A 26152-nucleotide genomic window follows, 5' to 3' on the forward strand; every position below is an offset into this window, starting at 1 on the left:
GGATGCACCTGAGCTCAATTTTGAGTCTCATAGCAAAGGGTCTGAATACTTATGTAAATAAGGTATTTTTGCTTTTTATTTTTTCATAAATTTGCAAGCATTTCTAAAAACCTGTTTTCGCTTTGTCATTATGGGGTATTGTGTGTTGATTGATGAGGAAAAATATGTATTTAATCCATTTTAGAATAAGACTGTAGCGTAACAAAATGTGGAAAAAGGGAAGGGGTCTGAATATTTTCCCAATACACTGTAATGCACTACTTATGACCAGAGCCATACAGGCCCTGGTCAAAAGTAGTGCACTATGCAGGGAATCGGTTGCTATTTCCGACGCATCCAGTAAGTTACACCTCTGTCTCCTTCCACTGCAAGGCAGTCAGTCAGAGGCCATGTTGGATTACATTTCCAGACTGCACTGCAGCACCTTTGTTTTGGAGCCGAGTGACCGGGGGAAGCCGGGAAGTTGGAGGGGAAGAGGTGCAGCTTGGGGTTAGGGGGTGGTAAAAGAAAGCGAGGGGGCTAGGGGTCCAAACGCAGCCCTGCCGATGTTGCCCACATGAATCATGTTGCAGGGTGGGGCAGGCGGAGGGGAGCTGGCTATCCTGTCCCCTCTCTCCCTCTGCATGTTGGCATGTCTGTCTGCCGCTGCACTTTGCATGGTGTGGTACTCCCTCCCTCCTGTGCAGTCTCAGGGTGGGCTGGGGGAGCCTAATGAGGTGTCTCTGTCACCAGCTTCCTTCGCCGGGGCACTTTAGCTTTTTTTGTTATCACTGGTGGGGGAGGTGACAGGTTGCTTATTTACTCTGCCTTTCATATTTGCCTTTTAGTTATTTTTTCCTTCCCCCTCTCTCCCCACTCCTCCTCTGCCCTCCACCCCTTTTTCCTGCTGTCATCTGTTCATTCAGCTGCCTGCCTGCAAGAACCAAGTGCCTAATGGGCCGTATCAGCAGAGCCACTGCAGGGAAACACAGGCCTGTCATTAGCCCATATTGAAAAAGAGAGCCGGTAGGCAGAAGAGAGAGTGAGAGAGGCAAGCTTTAGCTTGAGGAGGCTATTAATATTTAATAGGGAGTACAATTTTTCTACGCAAAAACAGGGACTGGCTGTACCTGCTTTGAATAACCTAGACCTAGATATTCACTCCCCCGTCTCTCGCGTCAGCCTAAAAACTGACAACTGAGCGATGCTAACGTAGAGTTGCTAGCAGACTCTAATGCTCTATGATAATATGCTGTTTTCATCTGTAAAACACCTCACTCACATGAACACCTATGAATTCAGAGAGGACACGGTCGGCTTGGACAAATTACCATTAAATACAAGACGACAGAGGTGGAATCCACATAATGCACATTGTCATTGTATTCTCTCTCTCTCGCTTAACTATCAGCAATTGTAATTCTGAAGCACTTAAGAGACATTTCCTATGACAACTGGAAAAGGCTTTATAGAATATCATGCTAATGTCCTCCACAATAAATTGCAATGGGCTGCAGTTTCTGTCTTGTTTATAGTAATAGCACTCCATTGTCAAGGCCCTTAGTGCACCACATGTGACCATTGCAATAGTAACTGCCTGTTTTGTAAGACAACAAGTTAAAGAGAAACTGTCTGTTTCTAATCAAAATTTGTTCAAATGACTACAAATAGCATTACTCATTGCCTTTCAGGTCTGGAGGGAAATTGTTTCATTTCTACCGAAAGGTTGAAGAGTTAGCACTGTAACGGCCCTAGGTCTGTGACATTGACATTTGGGAAAATCCACTTTTTGACAGAATCCCTTTTGATTTAAACAAAAAACTTTCCATACATGTTTGCCTATGGAAGAAGTGATCAGAAAGTAACTTTTTGTACCTGAATGCAGAAACATTCAGGAGATGGCTCAAAGTTGACCCATTTTGTATACCACACCATACCATAAGACATTGATGTCTTCATTTAAATGCCATTTAGCAGACGCTTTTATCCAAAGCGACTTACAGTCATGCGTGCATACATTTTTAGGTATGGGTGGTCCTGGGGATCGCATCACTGGAAAAGATAAACGGATGAGTATGATATCATTTAAAAGCATACAAACTATGTTATAATGTCTCGGGATTTTTGTATTTATACAGTAACATTATTTTTTACCTTTGCCGTAAATGATCTAAAAACGCGTATGTTGTAGCTTAAGCCCAAATCAAAGAAAACGCATATGAACGAGTGTTTACACGCCGGAATTAGAATGCACGGTAGTGAATGATAGAAAACAGACGGGCCGCAAGCGTCAACGGCGGAAAATTTTAAATCAAGTTATTTTTCTCGTGGCTACGCGAAGCAATGCTGGTAAATCGAGTGGATAAATAGACTGAAGTTTTTGTGTAGTGCCCGCCATCGGTTGAGACACAACATGCTCTTGAATACAGGGTGGGTGTAATTTCAATCATAGAAATATAATTCATAGAATGGACCTATCCCTTCAGACCACTACAATTTAGCTGGTACAACATTTAAGATGGCCGTTGGTTCTCCCACCGTCAAATGTCAAGTGAAATGGTCATGTCTATTTTATTATCTATATTTCAATGATTTCAATAGGTTTCTTATGGAGGATTGACAGTATAATATAAAACAACAGATATTCCCATTCAAGTCAACATTCTCTGATGTGTAGACCTCCAACCATCTTTGTAGTACCACTTGAAATTCGAAATGTCCATTTTATTCCCATTTTAGTACATTTATCCGCCAAAACATGACACCCACCCTGTATTCAATAGTATGTTGTGTCTCTACCGATGGCAGGCACAATACAAAAACCTCAGATGATGTAAAATAGGGTCTAAGCTGCAACATATTCGAATATGGAGGGGGCGGACAGAGTTCACGTTTTTAGTTCGTTGACGTTTAACATTACAAAATGCCATCATTTTTATTTTAAAAACATTTTTTTCAAGAAATTATCAAACAACCCTGTTTGTAAGCTTTTAAATTATATAAAATCTCAACTGTTTATCTTTTCCAGTGATGACGACATGGATGTCTCATGGTATGCAAAATAGGTCAACTTTGAGCACCTTTATTACTTTAATGTTTTGGCATTCAGGTCCAAAAAGCCACTTTCTGAGCCCTTCTACAATGGCTAAATAGGTATGGAAGGTTTCGTTCCAATCAAAAGGGGTGCTGTCAAAAAGTGATTGAATTCAAATGGATTTACCCATTTGCTGTTCCTCACAAAACAAACAATGGTGACTAAACACAGCTCTAATGGACAGAGTTATAAGGTCAAATCTAAGTGGCTGAGAAAATCCTTGATGCTCATCTTGCAATCTGTACCTCATCCCAGCTTGTGGCCCAAATGGCACCCTATACCTTACATAGTGCACTACTTTTGACCAGGGCCCATAGTCAAAAGTAGTACACTATATAGAGTATATGGTGCCATTGGGAGCGCATGTCTCAGTCTCTAGAGCAATCAAAGTACAGAGACAGGGCCATAGTTTATCATTTATATGGACAGCCATTAGTAGAGATATCCTTGAACCATACCTTCAGCTTCCAGTAAAGACAACTATCCCGGGTTTCCTAATTCAATCAATGAGGGGAATTTCAATAAGAATCAATGAGGGGAATACTGACATTAAATTCAGCCGGAATCTAATAAAACAGCCCAGACAGACAAATGGGCATCAAGTGGTTTCGGAAAATCAAAACGTGTGCAACTGTGACCATACCATGCATGGTATAGCACAGAGATGGGTTGTGGTTGAATCTGTTAGTTTTCAGTTAAAACAGATGTAGCACATTCATTCAATGAAACACTGGAAATTGATTTTGAGTCAATAAAATTAAGCAAGGATCTTAAAGTGCACTACACCAAAAGCTAAAACATCTTAACAACAATCTCTGTCTCCCTATCAGAAATGTGCTAAGTGTTTCACACATACAGTGGGGAAAAAAAGTATTTAGTCAGCCACCAATTGTGCAAGTTCTCCCACTTAAAAAGATGAGAGAGGCCTGTAATTTTCATCATAGGTACACGTCAACTATGACAGACAAATTGAGAGAGAAAAATCCAGAAAATCACATTGTAGGATTTCTAATGAATTTATTTGCAAATTATGGTGGAAAATAAGTATTTGGTCACCTACAAACAAGCAAGATTTCTGGCTCTCACAGACCTGTAACTTCTTCTTTAAGAGGCTCGTCTGTCCTCCACTCGTTACCTGTATTAATGGCACATGTTTGAACTTGTTATCAGTATAAAAGACACCTGTCCACAACCTCAAACAGTCCAAAGTAACAAAGCCTACCATCAGTAACACACTACGCCGCCAGGGACTCAAATCCTGCAGTGCCAGACGTGTACCCCTGCTTAAGCCAGTACATGTCCAGGCCCGTCTGAAGTTTGCTAGAGTGCATTTGGATGATCCAGAAGAGGATTGGGAGAATGTCATATGGTCAGATGAAACCAAAATATAACTTTTTGGTAAAAACTCAACTCGTCGTGTTTGGAGGACAAAGAATGCTGAGTTGCATCCAAAGAACACCATACCTACTGTGAAGCATGGGGGTGGAAACATCATGCTTTGGGGCTGTTTTTCTGCAAAGGGACCAGGACGACTGATCCGTGTAAAGGAAAGAATGAATGGGGCCATGTATCGTGAGATTTTGAGTGAAAACCTCCTTCCATCAGCAAGGGCATTGAAGATGAAACGTGGCTGGGTCTTTCAGCATGACAATGATCCCAAACACACCGCCCGGGCAACGAAGGAGTGGCTTCGTAAGAAGCATTTCAAGGTCCTGGAGTGGCCTAGCCAGTCTCCAGATCTCAACCCCATAGAAAATATTTGGAGGGAGTTGAAAGTCCGTGTTGCCCAGCGACAGCCCCAAAGCATCACTGCTCTAGAGGAGATCTGCATGGAGGAATGGGCCAAAATACCAGCAACAGTGTGTGAAAACCTTGTGAAGACTTACAGAAAACGTTTGACCTGTGTCATTGTCAACAAAGGGTATATAACAAAGTATTGAGAAACTTTTGTTATTGACCAAATACTTATTTTCCACCATAATTTGCAAATAAATTCATTAAAAATCCTACAATGTGATTTTCTGGATTTTTTTCCCTCATTTTGTCTGTCATAGTTGACGTGTACCTATGATGAAAATTACAGGCCTCTCTCATCTTTTTAAGTGGGAGAACTTGCACAATTGGTGGCTGACTAAATACTTTTTTCCCCCACTGTAGCTGACTGACACAGAGGCCTCTCTCTCCTTTCTCTTTGTGTCTTCTACCCTTTGGCAGGAGATTTGACCCTTTCTTCAATACATTATCCTTCCCTGCAGTCCAGACGGAGAAAATTAAGTTTCCATGTGAACTAGCCACAAAACCCCCAGCAAAACAAAAACTCAGCTGGATAAAAGGCTTGTATGGGAGAGGCTGGTTGCTCTGCGGCTGCATTTCCTCCTCTCCCAGTTTTATGTTACACTCCCAGCTCCGATGCCACTCTCTACGGCAAAATGTGAAGACTGGGACGGAAAGGAAGGCATTGGGATTTTTTGCTTGGCTACCCTTAATCCTATAGCAGACCAGGATGTGAGCTGATGAACTTTCCCTACTCTCTATTCAATGTAATTGTGTATCCCAACCGCTTTTTACATTCCTTGGGCTGATTTGCCTTCTCTTCCCTGGCTTTTTGTTACCCCTGGTATTCTTTTGCATTTGTTAGGCAATTACAACCAAATGAGGCCACAATAGGCCTTTCTGGGGGCCTCCTCTTTCAAGTCTAGCAGCTTTCTCTCTCTGCTCATCTTACAATGACATAGAGATGCACCACAGCCAAACGTGAAAAAATAAAAAACTCAGCCTCAAACATTATTACACATTTGTCCAGGAACAGGCAGAAAGCCTTTTGACTCCATGTAGACATAACAAACACGGCCGGCGGTTGAGGTTACATGTAGTCCAATAATAATCTCTAAATTGGTCACAATAAGTCACATTGCAGCAGCAGCCACCTTATGATAACTGTATAATACATACCTGCTGGTGGGAGAACTAACAGCCTAACTCACCATATAGGCATGATGACTTCAATAGGAACTTTTACAGTTATTTCCTTGAGCCTGTGTTTTGTGTTTGATCAGGGAACAGTGCATGTGTGCAAGCTGTTAGCTCCAATAAAACACATAAGAGGCGGCGTGTTTAGTGACTGATGCACGACACACCAGCAGGTATGTGCATGGGGCCCGGCCGCGCCAGCCAGGGAGGAGTGGAGAAGAGGTGATATCTAAACCTTGCCCCTGGGCCGAGGCTAGGAGGTAGAGCCAGCCTATCAATGTGGTGCAAGCTACAAATCAGTAACAGACAGTGGAATGAATAAACCCATTGCTCCCTGTAGCACGAGCCCCATGTTCTACCACGCTTACACAAGCCAGGCCCGTAAAGCCCTTAAAAGCTTCTATCCCCAAGCCATAAGACTGCTAAACAGTTAATCAAATGGCTACCCGTACTATTTGCATTGACCCCCTTTTTTACGCTGCTGCTACTCGCTGTTTATTATCTATGCATAGTCACTTCACCCCCACCTACATGTACAGATTACCTCAACTAACCTATACCCCCTGTATATAGCCTAGTTATTGGTATTTTACTGTGTTACTTTTTTTAGCAAATATTTTCGTACTTACTTTTTAAATAAATCAGCATTGTTGGTTAAGGGCTTGTAAGTAAGCATTTCACGGTAAGGTCTACACCTGTTGTATTCAGTGCATGTGACAAATAAAATGTGATTTGATGACACGTGGGATCTGTGCTGAGCAGTGTGTATTACTGATAAAGTCAATCAGAGGGTATCGCCGGGCAGGCAGTGAGCATCAAAAGCAAAGGTCACTTAATATTGATTTGTAGTATTTGAGAATGTACCGAGCCCAAGGTAAATCATTGCTATGAAACCGCTACAGACAACACATGTTATATGAGAGGGGTGGAATGTGAATGGTGCTGTAGCTGGTTTTCATTTAAGTTCTAGTGTAACATATGGAAACAAGCAGCAGTACTGGGGGCCTGGATGAGAATATATGTGGCATGTAAGAGGATGGCTAGAGTCAGCATGGTCCCTCTTCTACATGGTCTGTACTCAGTGTCAGTCACTACAGCTCACATAACACATTCCCACAACTTCACAGCAACATTGTGTAGGCCTAGCTACTATAGAGGCTGTTTGTGTATGTGTTCACCTTGCTCTATCAGAATGAACATTTTGTGCTCTCCCCTGATTAAAGCATTTACATATCTCCCGGGTGGCGCAGTGGTCTAAGGCACTGCATCGCAGTGCTAGCTGTGCCACTAGAGATCCTAGTTCGAATCCAGGCTCTGTCGTAGCCGGCCGCGACCGGGAGACCGATGGGGCGGCGCACAATTGGCCCAGCGTCGTCCAGGGTAGGGGAGGGAATGGCCGGCAGGGGATGTAGCTCAGTTGGTAGAGCATGGCGTTTGCAACGCCAGGGTTGTGGGTTCGATAAAATAATGTATGTGCTAACTGTAAGTCGCTCTGGATAAGAGCGTCTGCTAAATGACTAAAATGTAAATGTACATACTTACGCCCCTCCCCAGACCAAATTAAGTTCCTTCTTTGATAGAGAGAAAAGGCTTTTAATGGCTGTGTCCTTCAAACCTGAGACTGCTAATAAGTGTAAAGAGCAGATTTGTTTAACTGATTTTCTTTAAGACTTGCATGCATGGAATTAATTGTCTTGATTAAATATTGTCAGTCTGGGCATTGAGAGACGGAGCAGAATTAGCGGTCCCTTGTTAAACTTGTATAGGTTCTGGCCCAGAATACAAAGATGACAGTTACCACGCTGGGAAGACAAAGACCTTCAGTTATATAGGGCTAACTATGAGTAGTGACATCATTGAGGAGCAACAAATTAATATCTGCCTCAAAACAGACATGAAATAGAAAATATAGGGCACTATAGAAATGTGCAGTTGAAGTCGGAAGTTTACATACACTTAGGTTGGAGTCATTAAAACTTGTTTTTAACCACTCCACAAATGTCTTGTTAACAAACTATAGTTTTGGCAAGTCGGTTAGGACATCTACTTTGTGTATGACACAAGTAATTTTCCCAACAATTGTTTACAGACAGATTATTTCACTTAAAATTCACTGTATCACAATTCCAGTGGGTGGGTCAGAAGTTTACATACACTAAGTTGACTGTGCCTTTAAAGAGCTTGGAAAATTCCAGAAAATGATTTCATGGCTTTAGAAGCTTCTGATAGGCTAATTGGCGTCATTTGAGTCAATTGGAGGTGTTCCTGTGGATGAATTTCAAGGCCTACCTTCAAACTCGGTGCATATTTGCCTGACATCATGGGAAAATCAAAAGAAATCAGCCAAGACCTCAGAGAAAAAATGGTAGACCTCCACAAGTCTGGTTCATCCTTGGGAGCAATTTCCAAACGCCTGAAGGTACCACGTTCATCTGTACAAACAATAGTACGCAAGTATAAACACCATGGGACCACGCAGCAGTCATACCGCTCAGGAAGGAGACATGTTCTGTCTCCTAGAGATTAACGTACTTTGGTGCGAAAAGTGCAAATCAATCCCAGAACAACAGCAAAGGACCTTGTGAAGATGCTAGAGGAAACAGGTACAAAAGTATCTCTATCCACAGTAAAACAAGTCCTATATCAACATAACCTGAAAGGCCGCTCAGCAAGGAAGAAGCCACTGCTCCAAAACCGTCATAAAAAAGCCAGACTATGGTTTGCAACTGCACATGGGGACAAAGATCGTACTTTTTGGAGAAATGTCTACTGGTCTGATGAAACAAAAATAGAACTGTTTGGCCATAATGACCATCATTATGTTTGGAGGAAAAAGGGGGTTGCTTGCAAGCCGAAGAACACCATCCCAACCGTGAAGCACGGGGATGGCAGCATCATGCTGTGGGGGTGCTTTTCTGCTGGAGGGACTGGTGCACTTCACAAAATAGATGGCATCATGAGGAAGGAAAATGATGTGGATATATTGAAGCAACATCTCAAGACATCAGTCAGGAAGTTAAAGCTTGGCCGCAAATGGGTCTTCCAAATGGACAATGACCCCAAGCATACTTCCAAAGTTGTGGCAAAATGGCTTAAGGACAACAAAGTCGAGGTATTGGAGTGGCCATCACAAAGCCCTGACCTCAATCCTATAGAACATTTGTGGGCAGAACTGAAAAAGTGTGTGCGAGCAAGGAGGCCTACAAACCTGACTCAGTTACACCAGCTCTGTCAGGAGGAATGGGCCAAAATTCACCCAACTTATTGTGGGAAGCTTGTGGAAGGCTACCCGAAACGTTTGACCCAAGTTAAACAATTTAAAGGCAATGCTACCAAATACTAATTGAGTGTATGTAAATTTCTGGCCCACTGGGAATGTGATGAAAGAAATAAAAGCTGAAATAAATCATTCTCTCTACTATTATTCTGACATTTCACATTCTTAAAATAAAGTGGTGATCCTAACTGACCTAAAACAGGGAATTTTTACTAGGATTAAATGTCAGGAATTGTGAAAAACTGAGTTTAAATGTATTTGGCTAAGGTGTATGTAAACTTCCGACTTCAACTGTAGCTAAGTAATACGTCCATTATGACAGGCACAGATTTACAAACTAGGCCAAACGATAAGCATGTCCATTAAACAACGCAGACACTATGGGCTTGTCATTAGTAAATGGGTAGAGTTTCCATTTTGTAGAAGGGAAGTAGAAGTGTCAAAATGTAACAGAACGGTAGAGAGAGAAAAAGACAGAGGTCTACCCACAGCATTAACATGGAATTGACTTGTTTAAAACACAACTTATTTTGCCATGTCTCATTTCTAAAGAAATCCCAAAACATCCCAAAAGGCATGATCGTACTTGGCCTGCACCCTGCCACACAACAACCCAAGAGGGGGCTGACTCCTGTTTGAGTCACGGCTGAGGTGCATCATCTCTACAGACCAGAAGCCACACATGACTAGAAAGCCCCCCAAACATTGGCGCAGGAATCTCAAGAGCTAAATTGTTGAAGCATAATCCAGCGGAAACTTTACTTAGTCTCTAGTTTAAATTTTTGTACTCTCTCTATGCACACTCAAAAGGACTCTACACTCTCACGCACACTCAAACACACACTCACATACAATCTAAATTTACACTGCTGCTCTGTTTACCATACATCCTGATGCCTAGTCACCTTACCCCTATACATACACTATCTACCTCTCTCAGTATCTCTGCACATTGTAAATATGGTATTGTAACTGACCCTGTATATAGCTTCTTACTTTCTTGTGTTCTTTTTTCTTGTGTGTTTATTGTTATACCTTATGTTATTTTTAGTACTACATTGATATTGATTATTGAATTGTTGGGTGTTGAGCTTGCAACAAAGGCATTTCACTGTACTTGTGCACGTGACATTAAAACTTGAAGTCAGTGAAGCTTCAAAGAGGGGGACCTATTACGACTTTATGCAACAACATGGTGAGGTAGAGAGAGGACCATGCTTATAACATTCACCACCCCACCACACACACCCTCCCTCCTACCCCCTTCTGTGAACAAGGGCTTTTTCTACAGCTGGGTAACAAAGCATGACCCAATAATCCTGAAGCCTGACTCAAAACTGGAACCGCCTCTCTGAGGTCTTTATAAGACTGCCTGGCGTTGGGGGTGATGAGGAGGCTGCTTAGGCATGTGTGGGGGATGGGGGGGATTACACACACACAACTAGCTTTGATTATTCTAATTATGACTAAAGCCCTGACTGAGTAGATTATGAGCACAGGCCAATATGTGCAATATGATGAGTTTACATGCAATAAGGGATTTTACCGTTAACCATACAAAACAAAGGCATGTATCTGGGCCAAACTGGTATTCTTGTCATCAGCTAAACACACCTATACTCATTAATTTCTCAAATCCAAACACGGATCATTTATTTTTTGAGCCTTTGCATGCAAACTATCCAGATGAGTTTGCGCCCATTAACACAAATAAAAACATGAAATGCACTGAGTAAGGACTTTGGGGCTTACTGTTACAGCATGTGAATATCAATTCTGTTGGGAAAGAGTGGTGGGCCAGCCAGACATGAGGCAATGGAGAGAGCTAGCAACAGGTCTGCTCCTGTCCTGACAGTTGGCTAAACGTCTCAAGGCAGATAACAAGGTTTTGGATGACTATGAGTTGCATGTTCTGTCTGAACTATCAAACAAGCAAGAAGTCAGAAGAAGTGCCAGTTGTCAAATCTTGTCTAACTGAGGATACTAAAAGGCAGAACAAAAATGGTATGTGTTCCACAGAAGACATGTTTCTCCAAAGCTTCATGTAAGCAGTTAGTTTATAAACAGCCCATCTGCCTCGCAAGCCGATGCCTAGAGAACCAGGCAGAACTCTCTATGAAAAATCACAGCAAGTTTAGGTCAAGTTTATACAGGGAACTGGTTAGGTCTGGCAGTCACATAGAGCAAGTAGAAAACTATCCTAAATATTTTGTAGGCACAAGCAACTCTCATCTGTAGCTGGTTTATACCATAGGAATGCATGCACTTTGTAGAAAACTTTTTACTTTTAAACTCGGACAAAACAGAGATGCTTGTTCTAGGTCCCAAGAAACAAAGAGATCTTCTGTTAAATCTGACAATTCATCTTGATGGTTGTAAAGTCGTCTCAAATAAAACTGTGAAGGACCTAGGCGTTACTCTTGACCCTGATCTCTCTTTTGACGAACATATCAAGACTGTTTCAAGGACAGCTTTTTTCCATCTACGTAACATTGCAAAAATCAGAAAAAAAAAAAAAAAAAATGATGCAGAAAAATTAATCCATGCATTTGTTACTTCTAGGTTAGACTACTGCAATGCTCTATTTTCCGGCTACCCGGATAAAGCACTAAATAAACTTCAGTTAGTGCTAAATACGGCTGCTAGAATCCTGACTAGAACCAAGAAATTTGATCATATTACTCCAGTGCTAGCTTCCCTACACTGGCTTCCTGTTAAGGCAAGGGCTGATTTCAAGGTTTTACTGTTAACCTATAAAGCGTTACATGGGCTTGCTCCTACCTATCTTTCGAGTTGGTCCTGCCGTACATACCAATACGTACGCTACGGTCACAAGACGCAGGCCTCCTAATTGTCCCTAGAATTTCTAAGCAAACAGCGGGAGGCAGGGCTTTCTCCTATAGATCTCCATTTTTATGGAACAGTCTGCCTACCCATGTGAGAGACGCAGACTCGGTCTCAACCTTTAAGTCTTTACTGAAGACTTATCTCTTCAGTAGGTCATATGATTGAGTGTAGTCTGGCCCAGGAGTGTGAAGGTGAACGGAAAGGCTGGAGCAACGAACAGCCCTTGCTGTCTCTGCCGGGCCGGTTCCCCTCTCCACTGGGGTTCTCTGCCTCTAACCCTGTTGCAGGGGCTGAGTCACTGGCCTGCTGGTGCTCTTTCATGCCGTCCCTGGGGGGTGCGTCACTTGAGTGGGTTGAGTTACTGACGTGATCTTCCTGTCTGGGTTGGCGCCCTCCCCCCTTGGTTTGTGCTGTGGTGGAGACCTCTGTGGGCTATACTCGGCCTTGTCTCAGGATTGTAAGTTGGTGGTTGGGGATATCCCTCTAGTGGTGCGGGGGCTGTGCTTTGGCGGAGTGGGTGGGGTTATATCCTTCCTGTTTGGCCCTGTCCGGGGTTTCTTCGGATGGGGCCACAGTGTCTCCGGACCGCTCCTGTCTCAGCCTCCAGTATTTATGCTGCAGTAGTTTATGTGTCGGGGCTGGGGGTTAGTTGGTTATACCTGGAGTACTTCTCCTGTCTTATCCAGTGTCCTGTGTGAATTTAAGTATGCTCTCTCTAATTCTCTCGTTCTCTCTTTCTCTCTGAGAACCTGAGCCCTAGGACCATACGTCAGGACTACCGGGCATGATGACACCTTGCTGTCCCCAGTCCGCCTGGCCTTGCTGCTATTCCAGTTTCAACTGTTCTGCCTGCGGCTACGAAACCCCTACCTGTCCCAGACCTGCTGTTTTCAACTCTAAATGATCGGCTATGAAAAGCCAACTGAGAGACCTGAGCCCTAGGACCATACGTCGGGACTACCGGCCGTGGTGACTCCTTGCTGTCCCCAGTCCGCCTGGCCTTGCTGCTATTCCAGTTTAAACTGTTCTGCCTGCGGTTATGGAACCCCCTACCTGTCCCAGACCTGCTGTTTTAAACTCTAATGATCGGCTATGAAAAGCCAACTGAGATTTATTCCTGATTATTATTTGACCATGCTTGTCACTTATGAACATTTTTGAACATCTTGGCATGGTTCTGTTATAATCTCCACCCGGCACAGCCAGAAGAGGACTGGCCACCCCTCATAGCCTGGTTCCTCTCTAGGTTTCTTCCTAGGTTTTGCCTTTCTAGGGAGTTTTTCCTAGCCACCGTGCTTCTACACCTGCATTACTAGCTGTTTGGGGTTTTAGGCTGGGTTTCTGTACAGCACTTCGAGATATTAGCTGATGTAAGAAGGGCTATATAAAATAAAATTGATTGATTGATTGATAGAAAGACTTGGTGCTGTAAACACCATTAAAGTTAATGTACCCCAAATCTTTTGGCCATTAGTTAGAAACAAATAGATACGGTTAGAGAGACAAAAATCACACAAAAACCAAGGGGATTTTTTTTCCTACTTCGCAGAATTCACATTGACCTGCATTCCATTTCGCTTATAAAAAGGTAAACACAGGCCTGTATTGACCTTGAGACGAAAATAATTATTTACTGCTAACTGGTAAGTGTCTCTTTTAAGTCACATTATAGATTATTTCAAAGGCAAAATCAGACTCCACTGTGCTGATATTGGTTGTATTTTCATCCTCTGCCACACATTTCCATAGAGAAATCACTTGAGTTCACAAATTGTCAGTCTCTTGTTGGACACACATCTTCTGCATTATTTAAGTGATTTTATATTTCTATAGGCTATTATATTTCCTTATGCCTGGATGAACATAAGGCTTTTTAGAATGTTATTAGAATGGAGCTTTTATTATTTTCAAGTAATACTGTACATAAACAATATGAAATCAAAGCATTTCCACATAGGTTATAGCAGATGACCTATTGGCCTATAAAAACGTGTTATATTCCTTTTCCAGTCCTCAGGATGTGTAAACCCACATGTTTATTGGGCTCAGCCCCTAACAAACATTCCAATCAAATCCTCCATTGGTTTAGATTATAATGATACATTCTTCATAATTAACATGTTATGGTGGCAGACGCATGAATAAAATAATATTTCGTTTGAAAGAGGAGCGTCTGAAGTGTACCTTTGTCTAAAATAACCAATGGTTGCTATTCTGCAGTCATCGCCTTGGAAATGCGAGACGGATATCGATCATCTCAACTGGAAAGCTATTGTGTAGCAGTGGGGCTACCCGAAGACAAATTTCCCGCTTCCCAGCATTATTTTTGTGAAATTAAAAAGGTACTATTTTAATACTTCCAAATGTACGTCAAATGCGTGGTTTACACTGCGTAAATATTTTCCGTAGACCTACAATTGGCTATGAGTCCTTTGTCCTGTCCAACGAGCAAATAAACAAAAGATGTAGGATTTGGATCAAATCGGCTTACGTTGGCTTAATTATAATAAGAGACCAAATAACCGTATTTGTCTCTCACATAAACTACCCTCTATCAAAAATAAAGACATTTAATAGAGGTGTAACATACAGTGTAAAACTGTCGGTAATGGAGATACGTTGTGTCTCTCGTCCTCTCTCCCCCAACCCCCCCCCACACACACACACACGGAAAGGGTAGGTAGCCTTCCATAGCCCTCGACGAGGTGAAAAAAAGTGCTGAAATGTTGCCAGCACATAGCTGGGTCGGCTCAATCGACTCAACAACGTAATGTGAAGCGAGTCAATGCTATATCGAGGCTATGGATATGTTACTTCGTTTTAAATAAATGTGCGTAAAACCACAAAAATAGTTACAATATCAATTTACAGCCCTTTAATTTTTAAACAGCTGAACTGATACAGATCAAGTATCCTACTTCCGAATGAAACAGAGTAGCCTAACTAGCCATCGGAATTGAATGTAGAATAGATCACTCTTTTCACTTAATTCGATCCGAACCAAATTATTATCGGTTTATACTAAAATTGCTTCAACATAGACCAGGTTTTCCATACTTTTGTTTTTATGGGAAAACTTATATCATTACTAAACGCCAACCTACCCTTCCTTGATCGAGTTAGGGGCACAGACTAATCTGAAAATCCGTGTAAGAGGAGAAGAGGGACATCGGCAAAGTGCTGTGATTGCTCCACTTACCGACTTGTAAGACATTTTCCACACAACCAGTCTCTAAAAGCCGAATACCCCGACGGAAAGGCAGCCCATCTCCGGTGCCCGCTGCCCCAGTCGTACTGGTAACCCCTCCAGGGACAGCCCCGGATCCAGCGGGAGCCCCTGTTCCCACCGCCGGACCCTCTTCGCCGGCGATGCGGCACTGAAACGACGAATACATACATATTTCCCTTTCGTTCCTCGGAAAAGACCAGTATACGATACGACGCTGTACTGGCTCTGGGATCCGCTCGAAGCGCTCCTCCACCCTCTCAAAGGCCCATTTCTCCGCTACAGCCTTCGCGGCACAGTCCAACAGAGATTCCGGGCAGCGAAACCGAGAGTTCGGAAAACCTGGACCAGACCCCGGACCAGGTCCTCGGGGAGCCGGGCGCAAGCACAGTCGCTTGCTGGCCGGGGGTAAAGATAGATGAAGCTGAGGCGGTAGCTCTCCACGTCCCTCCGCCATGACGACCAGATAAACACTGAGAACCGGCGACCAGCTTCAGAATTGCACAAACGAGCCACAGCACAACCGAGAGAAGGTCGTCACTAGTTACTACAGCCACAAAGTCATAAACCCCGCCCATTCCAATAATGTATCTTCTTAAATGAGATTTTAACCCTAACCCTACCCTTAACCACACTGCTAACCATATGCCGAACCCTAACCTTTAATTAAGACCAAAAACACTCATGTTTGTTTTCATGACTTTTTATGGTATAGCCAATTTTGACTTTGTGGCTGTGCTATCTATTGGAAACCGGAGAGGAGGGGGTGGGGGTTGACGGGTCATACGTCACCACCAATAACAAACACTCCCCAATCGCATGGCAATACTGTACTGACAACGCACCACCGCTACCCCCCTCTTTGTGTGTGTGTGTGTGTGTGTACTTGTTGTCCTACATTATGTGGACCCTAATGTCCTAACAATGCACCCAAATGTCCTGAAAAGGTAGGAAAACAATAACTTTTTTGAAAAGTCAGGACTTTTTTCAGGTCCTGAATTTGTTCAAATGCTATGTTAAGCTTAAGGGTTAGTTTTATAGTTTTGGGGTTAAGGTTAGGGTTTTGGGGGTTAAGGTTAGGTTAAGGGTTAGGGGTAGGGTTAGGGGTTAGGGAAAATAGGATGTTTAATGCTCAAATGTGTGTGTACGTGTGTGTGTTTATCTAGTCTGCAATTCTTAAGATAGACACACACCTTTACTCACCTCACCTCAACTTTAACCTTGACCTATGAAGTGAAAAGGATTACCATTTTTTTCCAAATTTGTCTTAAATAAATCATAAAAGAATGTTCTGAAATAAATAAAATCAAACTTTATTTGTCACATGCACCGAATACAGCAGGTGTAGACCTTACCGTGAAAGCTTACTTACAAGCCCTTAACCAACAATGCAGTTCAAGAAAGAGTTAAGAAAATATTTACCAAATAAACTAATGTTAAAAATGATAAAAAGTAACACAATAAAATAACGAGGCTATATACAGTGGGTACCGGTACTGAGTCAATGTGCGGGGGTACAGGTTAGTAGAGGTAATTTGTACATGTAGATAGGGGTAAAGTGACTATGCATAGATAATAGACAGCGGGTAGCAGCAGTGTAAAAACAAATGGGGGGGGGGGGTCAATGTAAATAGTCCGGGTGGCCTTTTGATTAATTGTTCAGCATTCTTATGGCTTGGGGGTAGAAGCTGTTAAGGAGCCTTTTGGTCCTAGACTTGGCACTCCGGTACTGCTTGTCGTGCGGTAGCAGAGAGAACAGTCTATGACTTGGGTGACTGGAGTCTTTGACAATTTTTTGGGCTTTCCTCTGACACCGCCTAGTATATAGGTCCTGGATGGCAGGAAGCTTGGCCCCAATGATGTACTGGGCCGTACGCACTATCCTTTGTAGCACCTTACGGTCAGATGCTGAGCAGTTGCCATACCAGGCGGTGATGCAACCGTTCAGGATGCTCTCGATAGTGCAGCTGTATAACTTTTTGAGGATCTGGGGACCCATGCCAATTATTTTCAGTCTCCTGTGGGGGAAAAGGTGTTGTCGTGCCCTTTTCACAACTGTCTTGGTGTGTTTGGACCATGATAGTTTGTTGGTGATGTGGACACCAAGGAACTTGAAACTCTCGACCTGCTCCACTACAGCCCCATCGATGTTAATGGGGGCCTGTTCGGCCCGCCTTTTCCTGTAGTCCACGATCAGCTCCATTGTCTTGCTCACATTGAGGGAGAGGTTGTTGTCCTGGCACCACACTGCCAGGTCTCTGACCTCCTCCCTATAGGCTGTCTCATCGTTGTCGGTGATCAGGCCTACCACTGTTGTGTCGTCAGCAAACTTAATGATGTTGTTGGAGTTGTGTTTTGCCACACTGTCGTGGGTGAACAGGTATAACAGGACGGGACTAAGCACGCACCCCTGAGGGGCCCCAGTGTTGAGGATCAGCGTGGCAGACGTGTTGTTGCCTACCCTTACCACCTGGGGGCGGCCAGTCAAGAAGTCCAGGATCCAGTTGCAGAGGGAGGTGTTTAGTCACAGGGTCCTTAGCTTAGAGATGAGCTTAGTGGGCACTATGGTGTTGAACGCTGAGCTGTAGTCAATGAACAGCATTCTCACATAGCTGTTCCTTTTGTCCAGGTGGGAAAGGGCAGTGTGGAGTGCGATTGAGATTGCATCATCTGTGGATCTGTTGGGGCGATATGCAAATTGAAGTGGGTCTAGGGTATCCGGGATGATGCTGTTGACATAACATGACATTATGGAAATAAAATGAACACATCCAAGTAGTAAAAATTATTCCTTCCATTAAATCCCTACCTATGCTGTATAGGCCTATTTTACTGACTGAGATTAATTACAAAGACACTGATTTGCAAATTCAATTCACACCATTTACCTCTAGAATACAATGCAGAATACAATACAGTGGCTTGCGAAAGTATTCACCCCCCTTGGCATTTTTCCTATTTTGTTGCCGTACAACCTGGGATTAAAATAGATTTTTTGGGGGTTTGTATCATTTGTTTTACAAAACATGCCTACCACTTTGAAGATGCAAAATATTTTTTTGGTGTGAAACAAACAAGAAATAAGATTTAAAAAACAGAACTTGAGCGTGCATAACTATTCACCCCCCCCCCAAAGTCAATAATTGGTACAGCCACCTTTTGCAGCAATTACAGCTGCAAGTCTCTTGGGGTATGTCTCTATAAGCTTGGCACATCTAGCCACTGGGATTTTTGCCCATTCTTCAAGGCAAAACTGCTCCAGCTCCTTCAAGTTGGATGGGTTCCGCTGGTGTACAGCAATCTTTAAGTCATACCACAGATTCTCAATTGGATTGAGGTCTGGGCGTTGACTAGGCCATTCCAAGATATTTAAATGTTTCCCCTTAAACCACTCGAGTGTTGCTTTAGCAGTATGCTTAGGGTCATTGTCCTACTGGAAGGTGAACCTCCGTCCCAGTCTCAAATCTCTGGAAAACAGGTTTCCCTCAAGAATTTCCCTGGATTTAGCGCCATCCATCATTCCTTCAATTCTGACCAGTTTCCCAGTCCCTGCCAATTAAAAACATCCCCACAGCATGATGCTGCCACCACCATGCTTCACTGTGGGGATGGTGTTCTCAGGGTGATAAGACGTATTGGGTTTGCGCCAGACATAGTGTTTTCCTTGATGGCCAAAAAGCTAAATTTTAGTCTCATCTGACCAGAGTACCTTCTTCCATATGTTTGGGGAGTCTCCCACATGCCTTTTGGCAAACACCAAACGTGTTTGCTTATATTTTTCTTTAAGCAATGGCTTTTTTCTGGCCACTCTTCCGTAAAGCCCAGCTCTGTGGAGTGTACGGCTTAAAGTGGTCCTATGGACAGATACTTCAATCTCCGCTGTGGAGCTTTGCAGCTCCTTCAGGGTTATCTTTGGTCTCTTTGTTGCCTCTCTGATGAATGCCCTCCTTGCCTGGTCCGTGAGTTTTGGTGGGCGGCCCTCTCTTGGCAGGTTTGTTGTGGTGCCATATTCTTTCCATTTTTTAAATAATGGATTTAATGGTGCTCCATGGGATGTTCAAAGTTTCAAATATTTTTTTATTACCCAACCCTGATCTGTACAACTTTGTCCCTGACCTGTTTGGGGAGCTCCTTGGTCTTCATGGTGCCTCTTGCTTGGTGGTGCCCCTTACTTAGTGGTGTTGCAGACTCTGGGGTCTTTCAGAACAGGTGTATATATACTGAGATCATATGACAAATAATGTGACACTTAGATTGCACACGGGTGGACTTTATTTAACTAACTATGTGACTTCTGAAGGTAATTGGTTGCACCAGATCTTATTTAAGGTCTTCATAGTAAAGGGGGTGAATACATATGCACGCACCACTTTTCCATTATTTATTTTTTAGAAATTCACCAATTTGGACTATTTTGTGTATGTCCATTACATGAAATCCAAATAAAAATCCATTTAAATTACAGGTTGTAATGCAACAAAATAGGAAAAAACGCCAAGGGGAATGAATACTTTTGCAAGGCACTGTACATGTCAATGTTTCCAATCCAGCAAATACACATCCTCAGAATACTCATTCAGTATCAGATCTGGGGAATTGTGAATCCATTTTCACAAACACTCACAGACATGTCAAGACAGAGGAGAGGATAACACAATGTTAGGATAATTAATTCAATAATATCAACATACATCAAGATATGTAAAATACCCATTTTGTATACAATTGGCACATTATAAGCCATACAGTACGTGCTGTGAGTAATGTAAAAATAACCTATGTTGTCTAATAACTCTTTAGCAGACTATACATTGATCACTAAGGATTAGCGCTTGTGCACTATTTTCTTTGAAAATGGAAAACCCTGGGGTCGATCCACCTCAAATGGCACAAGAAAGAGGATTTCGACACACACCATCTCAGATTGTTCTGAAATCGTTTATGTATTTAGTAACAGATACGATTAGCATTCCTGAAACATTATTATATAATTCCATCTCTGAGAAATTAAGATAACTGACGGTACCCAAAGTGGCCATTAAAATGTATAGAATTCAGATTATATTCAATAAATATAGTACCCAACATCCGATATGGACCAAACCTCTTCCTACCAATGAGTAAGACATGAGGAATCCCCCCCAAAATAGTAAAAACCACCCACGGACCCCCATACCCCATGCCAATCCCACCCCAACAACCAGTATACAGTATCAGTTCTCTATGTAGTATGAAGCTGTAACTTGGAGTATTGCTTCTTCATACTATGTAATGTATTCTCTGTGATGCTGATGTTTTTTCCCCCTGTTCTGAGAAATTAGTCATTGAAGTCACTTGCATTATTTACCATAAAGTAGTGTGAAAGTACCAGGTTTTGACCAGTAGATGCTCGTGTTCCTGCTATACCGCCACACTCTTTTATTCATTTTGCTGGTCTCTTGTGTTTATTAAGTAGATCACAACATTTCCTTTGCAACTTTGGGTAGAAAACCAATAGATTTGTCTCATTATGAAAATTAATTGTGTGGTAATCCTCACAATTTAAGCCAGTCCTCCATGACAGCAATTCAGTTTGTCCTAATAGCAACCTAATGCTTCAACCCAACTCTCCTTGAATAGTCCAACAAGTGGCCGCTCTCTGAGAGGGCTATCCTAATGCAATTCTCAAATGAAGACTTTTCCTACAAGCCCAAAATGTTAATAGAGAAATGGGCTAAGGACTAAAATGTTGTGATAACCCTAATAAAATAATTAATGGCATGGCAGTCTTATGTTTTTCAATCGAATTATCAGGAAACAGCTCTATATGTTTTGTGATTAGTGACATTTACCATTAAACCCTTTACCATTGAAGACCATTAGAGACCGTAACATTGAAACCATTAGAACTGCTGTAGCCTAATGGTTTGCTTGTTCACCAGGAATTGTCTAACAGTAACTAATCCAGACCTTTTTTGAAGGGAATAAACCACACACAAAGGGGCTGTTTCTTGAACACAGATTAAGCGTAAAATAAGGACAAAATTATTTGCTTTCATGGAGGACTTGCTTGAATTGTGAGGATGACCACACAATTTATTTTCATCATGAGCCAAATGTTGAAAATGTATGCACTCACTAACTGTAAGTCGCTCTGGATAAGAGTGTCTGCTAAATGACTAAAATAAAAAATACAAATATATATATATTGGTTTTCTACCCAAAGTTGCAAAGAAAATGTTGTGATCTATTTAATAAACACAAGAGACCAGCAAAATGGATAAAAGATTGTGGCAGTATAGCAGGAACAGTGATATCTAGTGGTCAAAACCAGGTACTTTCACAATACTTTATGGCAAATATTGCAAGCGACTTCAATTACTAATTTCTCGGAACAGGGAGAAAAAAACATTACCAGATTCACAGGGAATACATTACATAGTATGGAAAAGCAATACTCCAAGCCACAGCTTTATACTACTTGTCAAACAGAGAACTGGTACTGTATACTGGTAGGAAAAAGTTGGCTCCAAATTGGATGTTGGGTACTATATTTATTGAATATTAGCTGAATCCTATAAATTAAAATGTCAAATTTGGGTACAATCAATCAGCTTAATTTCACAGAGATAAAATTCAATTTCAACAAAATAATGAATCAGGAATGCCAATCTTGCCTGTTTCTAACTACAGAAAGGCTTGCTGAAATGACATGGAACAACTCCCTGGTAAGAATAACCATGGTGCATAATAAGAACGTCCTGAATAAGTAAGCACATTTTCTTCAGTAATGAAGCTTAAATCAGCCAGTGTCTCTGATCAATCATGCAGTCCTCATTTAGAGACAGTGACAAACATTGTCAATGCTCGATTACACCCAGACTGAGTGACTGAATGGTATTTGCTCCAATTAACATTGTTATGAATAATTAATACTAGGGGGATTCACAAACTTTACACACAAACTGAGGCTGTGTGCGTTTGGGAGATTCACCTTTCCGGTTCTTTTCTCTTTAAAATCTTCATGCTAGTCACCCAGGACTATCTAGGATGGCTAGGAGAATAGAGAACAGGGAATCATGAATTTACAGTTCGGTTATTATCGATCAACCACCTATTTTGTCAATCTGTCTACCTGAAAGCTATTGCACCTATTTTGGTTCATACATATTTGAAGTCACTCTGATACTATTTTCACCCATTTTCATGTTCAGCCAGCCTTTCCAATAAATATTTTACATAAAACTGTGAAAGTCGTAATATTATTATTCATCAGTGTCAGTGATGAAAAGCATAGAGTGTAGATGTCCTTGGGTCCTTTTCAGTTCCCTGTTTTTCCAGACCTTGAACATTATAAAAATATAAAACGTATCACAGGGTTGAGAGAGATCAGTCAGGCCTCTCAGTGAAAAGAGAGGGACAATGTTTTTGTTTTTTTAAGAAGAAGATATTGGCATTAGGACTCTTTTAGCCAGCAACTCAATGTCTGTCGCCAGGAAATAGCAGCTCCTCTCCTCCCTGCATGCCACCCCCTGACTGGTTGTGATGAAATCTAATAAAGTTTCTGAAAGCGTTTTAACAGCTGACAATGTGAAAGAGAAGGGCATTGAAATACAGGCTTTCTTAAAAACGTGCACACGCACGCACACACAAACAAAGGGCAAAAGCTGCAATTGTGTGTGTTGAGGCCCCGGCCCCTCACCTTGTTCCCCTGCAGAGACAGTGAGGGACACTCCTGGAGGCTGCTGTTGTCATCCCTCCTCTCTCTCTTCTCTCTCTCTTCTCTCTCTCCTCTTTTCTCTTTGAGGAGGTCGTCTCTTTGAGGCTCCCGGCCAAGGAGCTGTTTTGTCAGTCAGTGGAGATGAGATTGCCTGGCCTCATTGTCCCTCAGAGCTCACAGGGATCTATAAAGCCTCTTTCTATCTTAAAGACTGCCAGTTCTGGAGTCCAGCTGAGAGCTGTGTGAAGGGTGTGAAAAGGGAATCAGAAAGCTTTTCCCATCATGGGTGGCCCCCAGCAGTCTGCCCAGCCTGCTGCCACTCTCACCCGCTCGTTGACTGACACACTGGTGTTGCTCCTCACATGTTTCACAAGGGCAAACACCACAGATAGTGCATACGGACCATTGGCCATCATTGTATAGGGAAGATAATGTTTTAGCACAGGCTTACCTGGTTGGATCGTGATAGTTCATGAGGAAGATCAGACATTTTGTGGCATTTGGGGAAAACGGTGACAGCTCATTCCACTGCAATGATAATTGAGGTGACAGTGAAACGGGATATTGTTTTGGCTAAACACAGTGTTTGATTGTTTGTTTGTTTGTCGGTGTGCTCTTAGACAGAGCAAACAGCAGGTACGAGAGTAAGTAATGACAGGACTCCCAGCATGCTACAGTCCAGTCGAGTGAATAGAGGGAAAGATGACAGGATGACAGCCCACAACAGAGGACACCAGCCGTGTGTGTGTGTGTGTGTGTGTGTGTGTGTGTGTGTGTGTGTGTGTGTGTGTGTGTGTGAGTCTCCCAATTCCTCTCATCTTGTTTTTTTCAACGGGATACTTTCACTGTTGTATGACAACGAACAATAAATGTAACAAATGTGTGTTAATGTACTCAATTTCTCCCAAAACATGGTCAAAATAAGAACTTGGAACCCCCCCTGCCTCTATTGTCCTCCACTACGTCCCTGCTATCTTTGTAAACTTCTCTGTCCCCCGTCAAAGAATCCCCTTTTGGCGCATAATTACAATAGATCAAACAATGGACCAAACCCAATGGTGGATGCAACCAGTTACCAAGGCAACTATTATGATAGATTTAGGCGAGACAAGACAGGTAATTGGAAAAAGATTGATAGGGTACAAGGGAGTGGGAAAAGCCTATCAAAGAACATCTCAGAGGGAATTACAATTACATAATGACAGGGCTTCTCTTCTACCAAGGCAATAGGCCCTCGTTCGTCTGCCACAAGATAAAGGCCACGACTGCTCTCTTTGTCATTCTCCTGCTATATTGACTTGCACAGATATAGGCTTAGTGTTGTTTGATGGCTCAATGGCAAACAAGGAATATTCAAATCAGTATTTGAGATATAAGTGATCTCTCAGGCAGGTGAATGTGTTATAAGGATCTGGGTAGTGTGTAATACACTAACCAAACCATTGTGTTGTATTCTACTGATCAATCGACAAAACATTACATCTGTAGTAATGATGTAAGAGTCTGATTCAACCCCTTTTTTGCTATTCCATTCCTTTTTTCTGACCACCATTTCCTATTTTTCATATGCGTAAGAGAGGAAGAGTTCTCCTGCATTCTTGTACTAGTTTCATCCTCCTCTTGGCAGGTTCAGTTTAGACTTGGTCTCCACAACATTTTACATTTAAGTGCTTTGCTCAAGGGCACATTGACAGATTTTTCACCTAGTCGGCTCGGGGATTAGAACCAGCGACCTTTCGGTTACTGGCACAACGCTCTTAACCACTAAGCTACCTGCCGCCCCAACATAGACTGGGGTGTTGTTCACTCTCTTCTCTCTGACTCTCGGTCTAAGAATGCACTTTATGTGGCTCGGGTGGTGTCAGCGGAAGTTCCTGTCAATCTACCTGTCTCAGTGTATATCTGCATGGGTGTAGCTCGGATATAGGCTTGGAGAGATATATGGAAAGAAACATTGGAAAATTCCCCAGGGACGTTGGGGTGGAGGATGGTGGAGGCCGTACGTATACCTTCCCGCCAGCCCCTTGGCCTCAGGCCCTCAGCCCGGTGACGTCAGCAGTTTGTGGGCAGGTTGTGGCATTGCACAGCGGCGGTTGGCGTACAGCGAACAATGGCTGTGTTGATAGAGGAGCCAGCCTTACCTGTAGGGCCTGATTTTTATCACAAAGGCTGCAGAGAGAGGCCTCAACCTCCTCCAACCCCCTCCTCAGGCCCGGAGCTGTCAGCAGGCCCAGACATCCATTAATACAACCATGTGAGTCACTGAGGCGCACAACACAACACTACTCACCCGGTGTGAATAGGGAATTACCCACGCAACCCTTTGTTTCACAATGCCTCGACTAGAAGGGAAGGTAGCAGTGGAATGGGCTAGTGTTGCCATAAAATACATTTTTCGTCACTGGGAAGGAACATCTCTTGTTCGCTGTCTACTGTTTAAATAATACATGTTTATTTGATGTGTGTCTTGAGTGTGTCTTGGTGTGCCCTGGCCCCAAACTAAGCATTTGTTGGGCTGATAGTGTGATGATTAAGTCTGAGGTGTCAATTTAATTAGGTGTTTGCGTATTGGCCAGACACCACTCCATAAAGGAACAAGACATGGAGGTGATTTTTATAACAGATAGCTCCTCTCAAATTTGCCTCTCACCTTGGAGGACTTCCTCCCTTTGCCCACCCCCCTCCAACTAGCCACACTCCCCCAATCCTGGTTGGCTGATGAGAAGGTAATTAGTGGATGTAAGCTACACCCTCATCCATGGCAGTGTGCCTCTCACCAAAGGTGGTAGAAGCTCTTAGCAACCCTTCATGAGTCTCCGTCCCCCTGGTCTGCACCCTTACTACTGCAAGCAATGGCTGTGTGCTCACAACTGGAATGGCCGTGTCTACTTTACTCCAAAGACTCTTCTCTGTTCACTTTTTACTCTGTATTGCACTCCTCCTATCTTCTAATCCCCACCCATCTGTCTCTTGTATCTCCCTCTCTTTGCCTCTCCTTTCTCTCCCTCTCATTCTCTCTCATCTCTTTTCTTGAGTCCCTACTCTATTGTTGGAGCCCAG

The 26152-nt window shown here is 42.7% G+C and overlaps 1 protein-coding gene across 2 annotated transcripts in view; it reads right to left on the minus strand.

The window, feature by feature from the left end:
• LOC121580933 (zinc finger SWIM domain-containing protein 5) overlaps window positions 1-15873 on the minus strand; it is a 51151-nt gene extending 35278 nt beyond the window's left edge. For both annotated transcript variants that reach the window (XM_041896141.2, XM_041896139.2), the window contains exon 1: window positions 15367-15873. In XM_041896141.2, coding sequence (XP_041752075.2) covers window positions 15367-15850 — 484 coding nt within the window. In that variant the 5' untranslated portion in view covers window positions 15851-15873. The remainder of the gene's footprint in view (window positions 1-15366) is intronic.
• Between the last annotated feature and the right edge of the window lie 10279 nt (window positions 15874-26152).

This window comes from Coregonus clupeaformis, chromosome 14 (genome assembly GCF_020615455.1).
Source record: "Coregonus clupeaformis isolate EN_2021a chromosome 14, ASM2061545v1, whole genome shotgun sequence".
NCBI classification, from domain to species: Eukaryota; Metazoa; Chordata; class Actinopteri; order Salmoniformes; family Salmonidae; genus Coregonus; species Coregonus clupeaformis.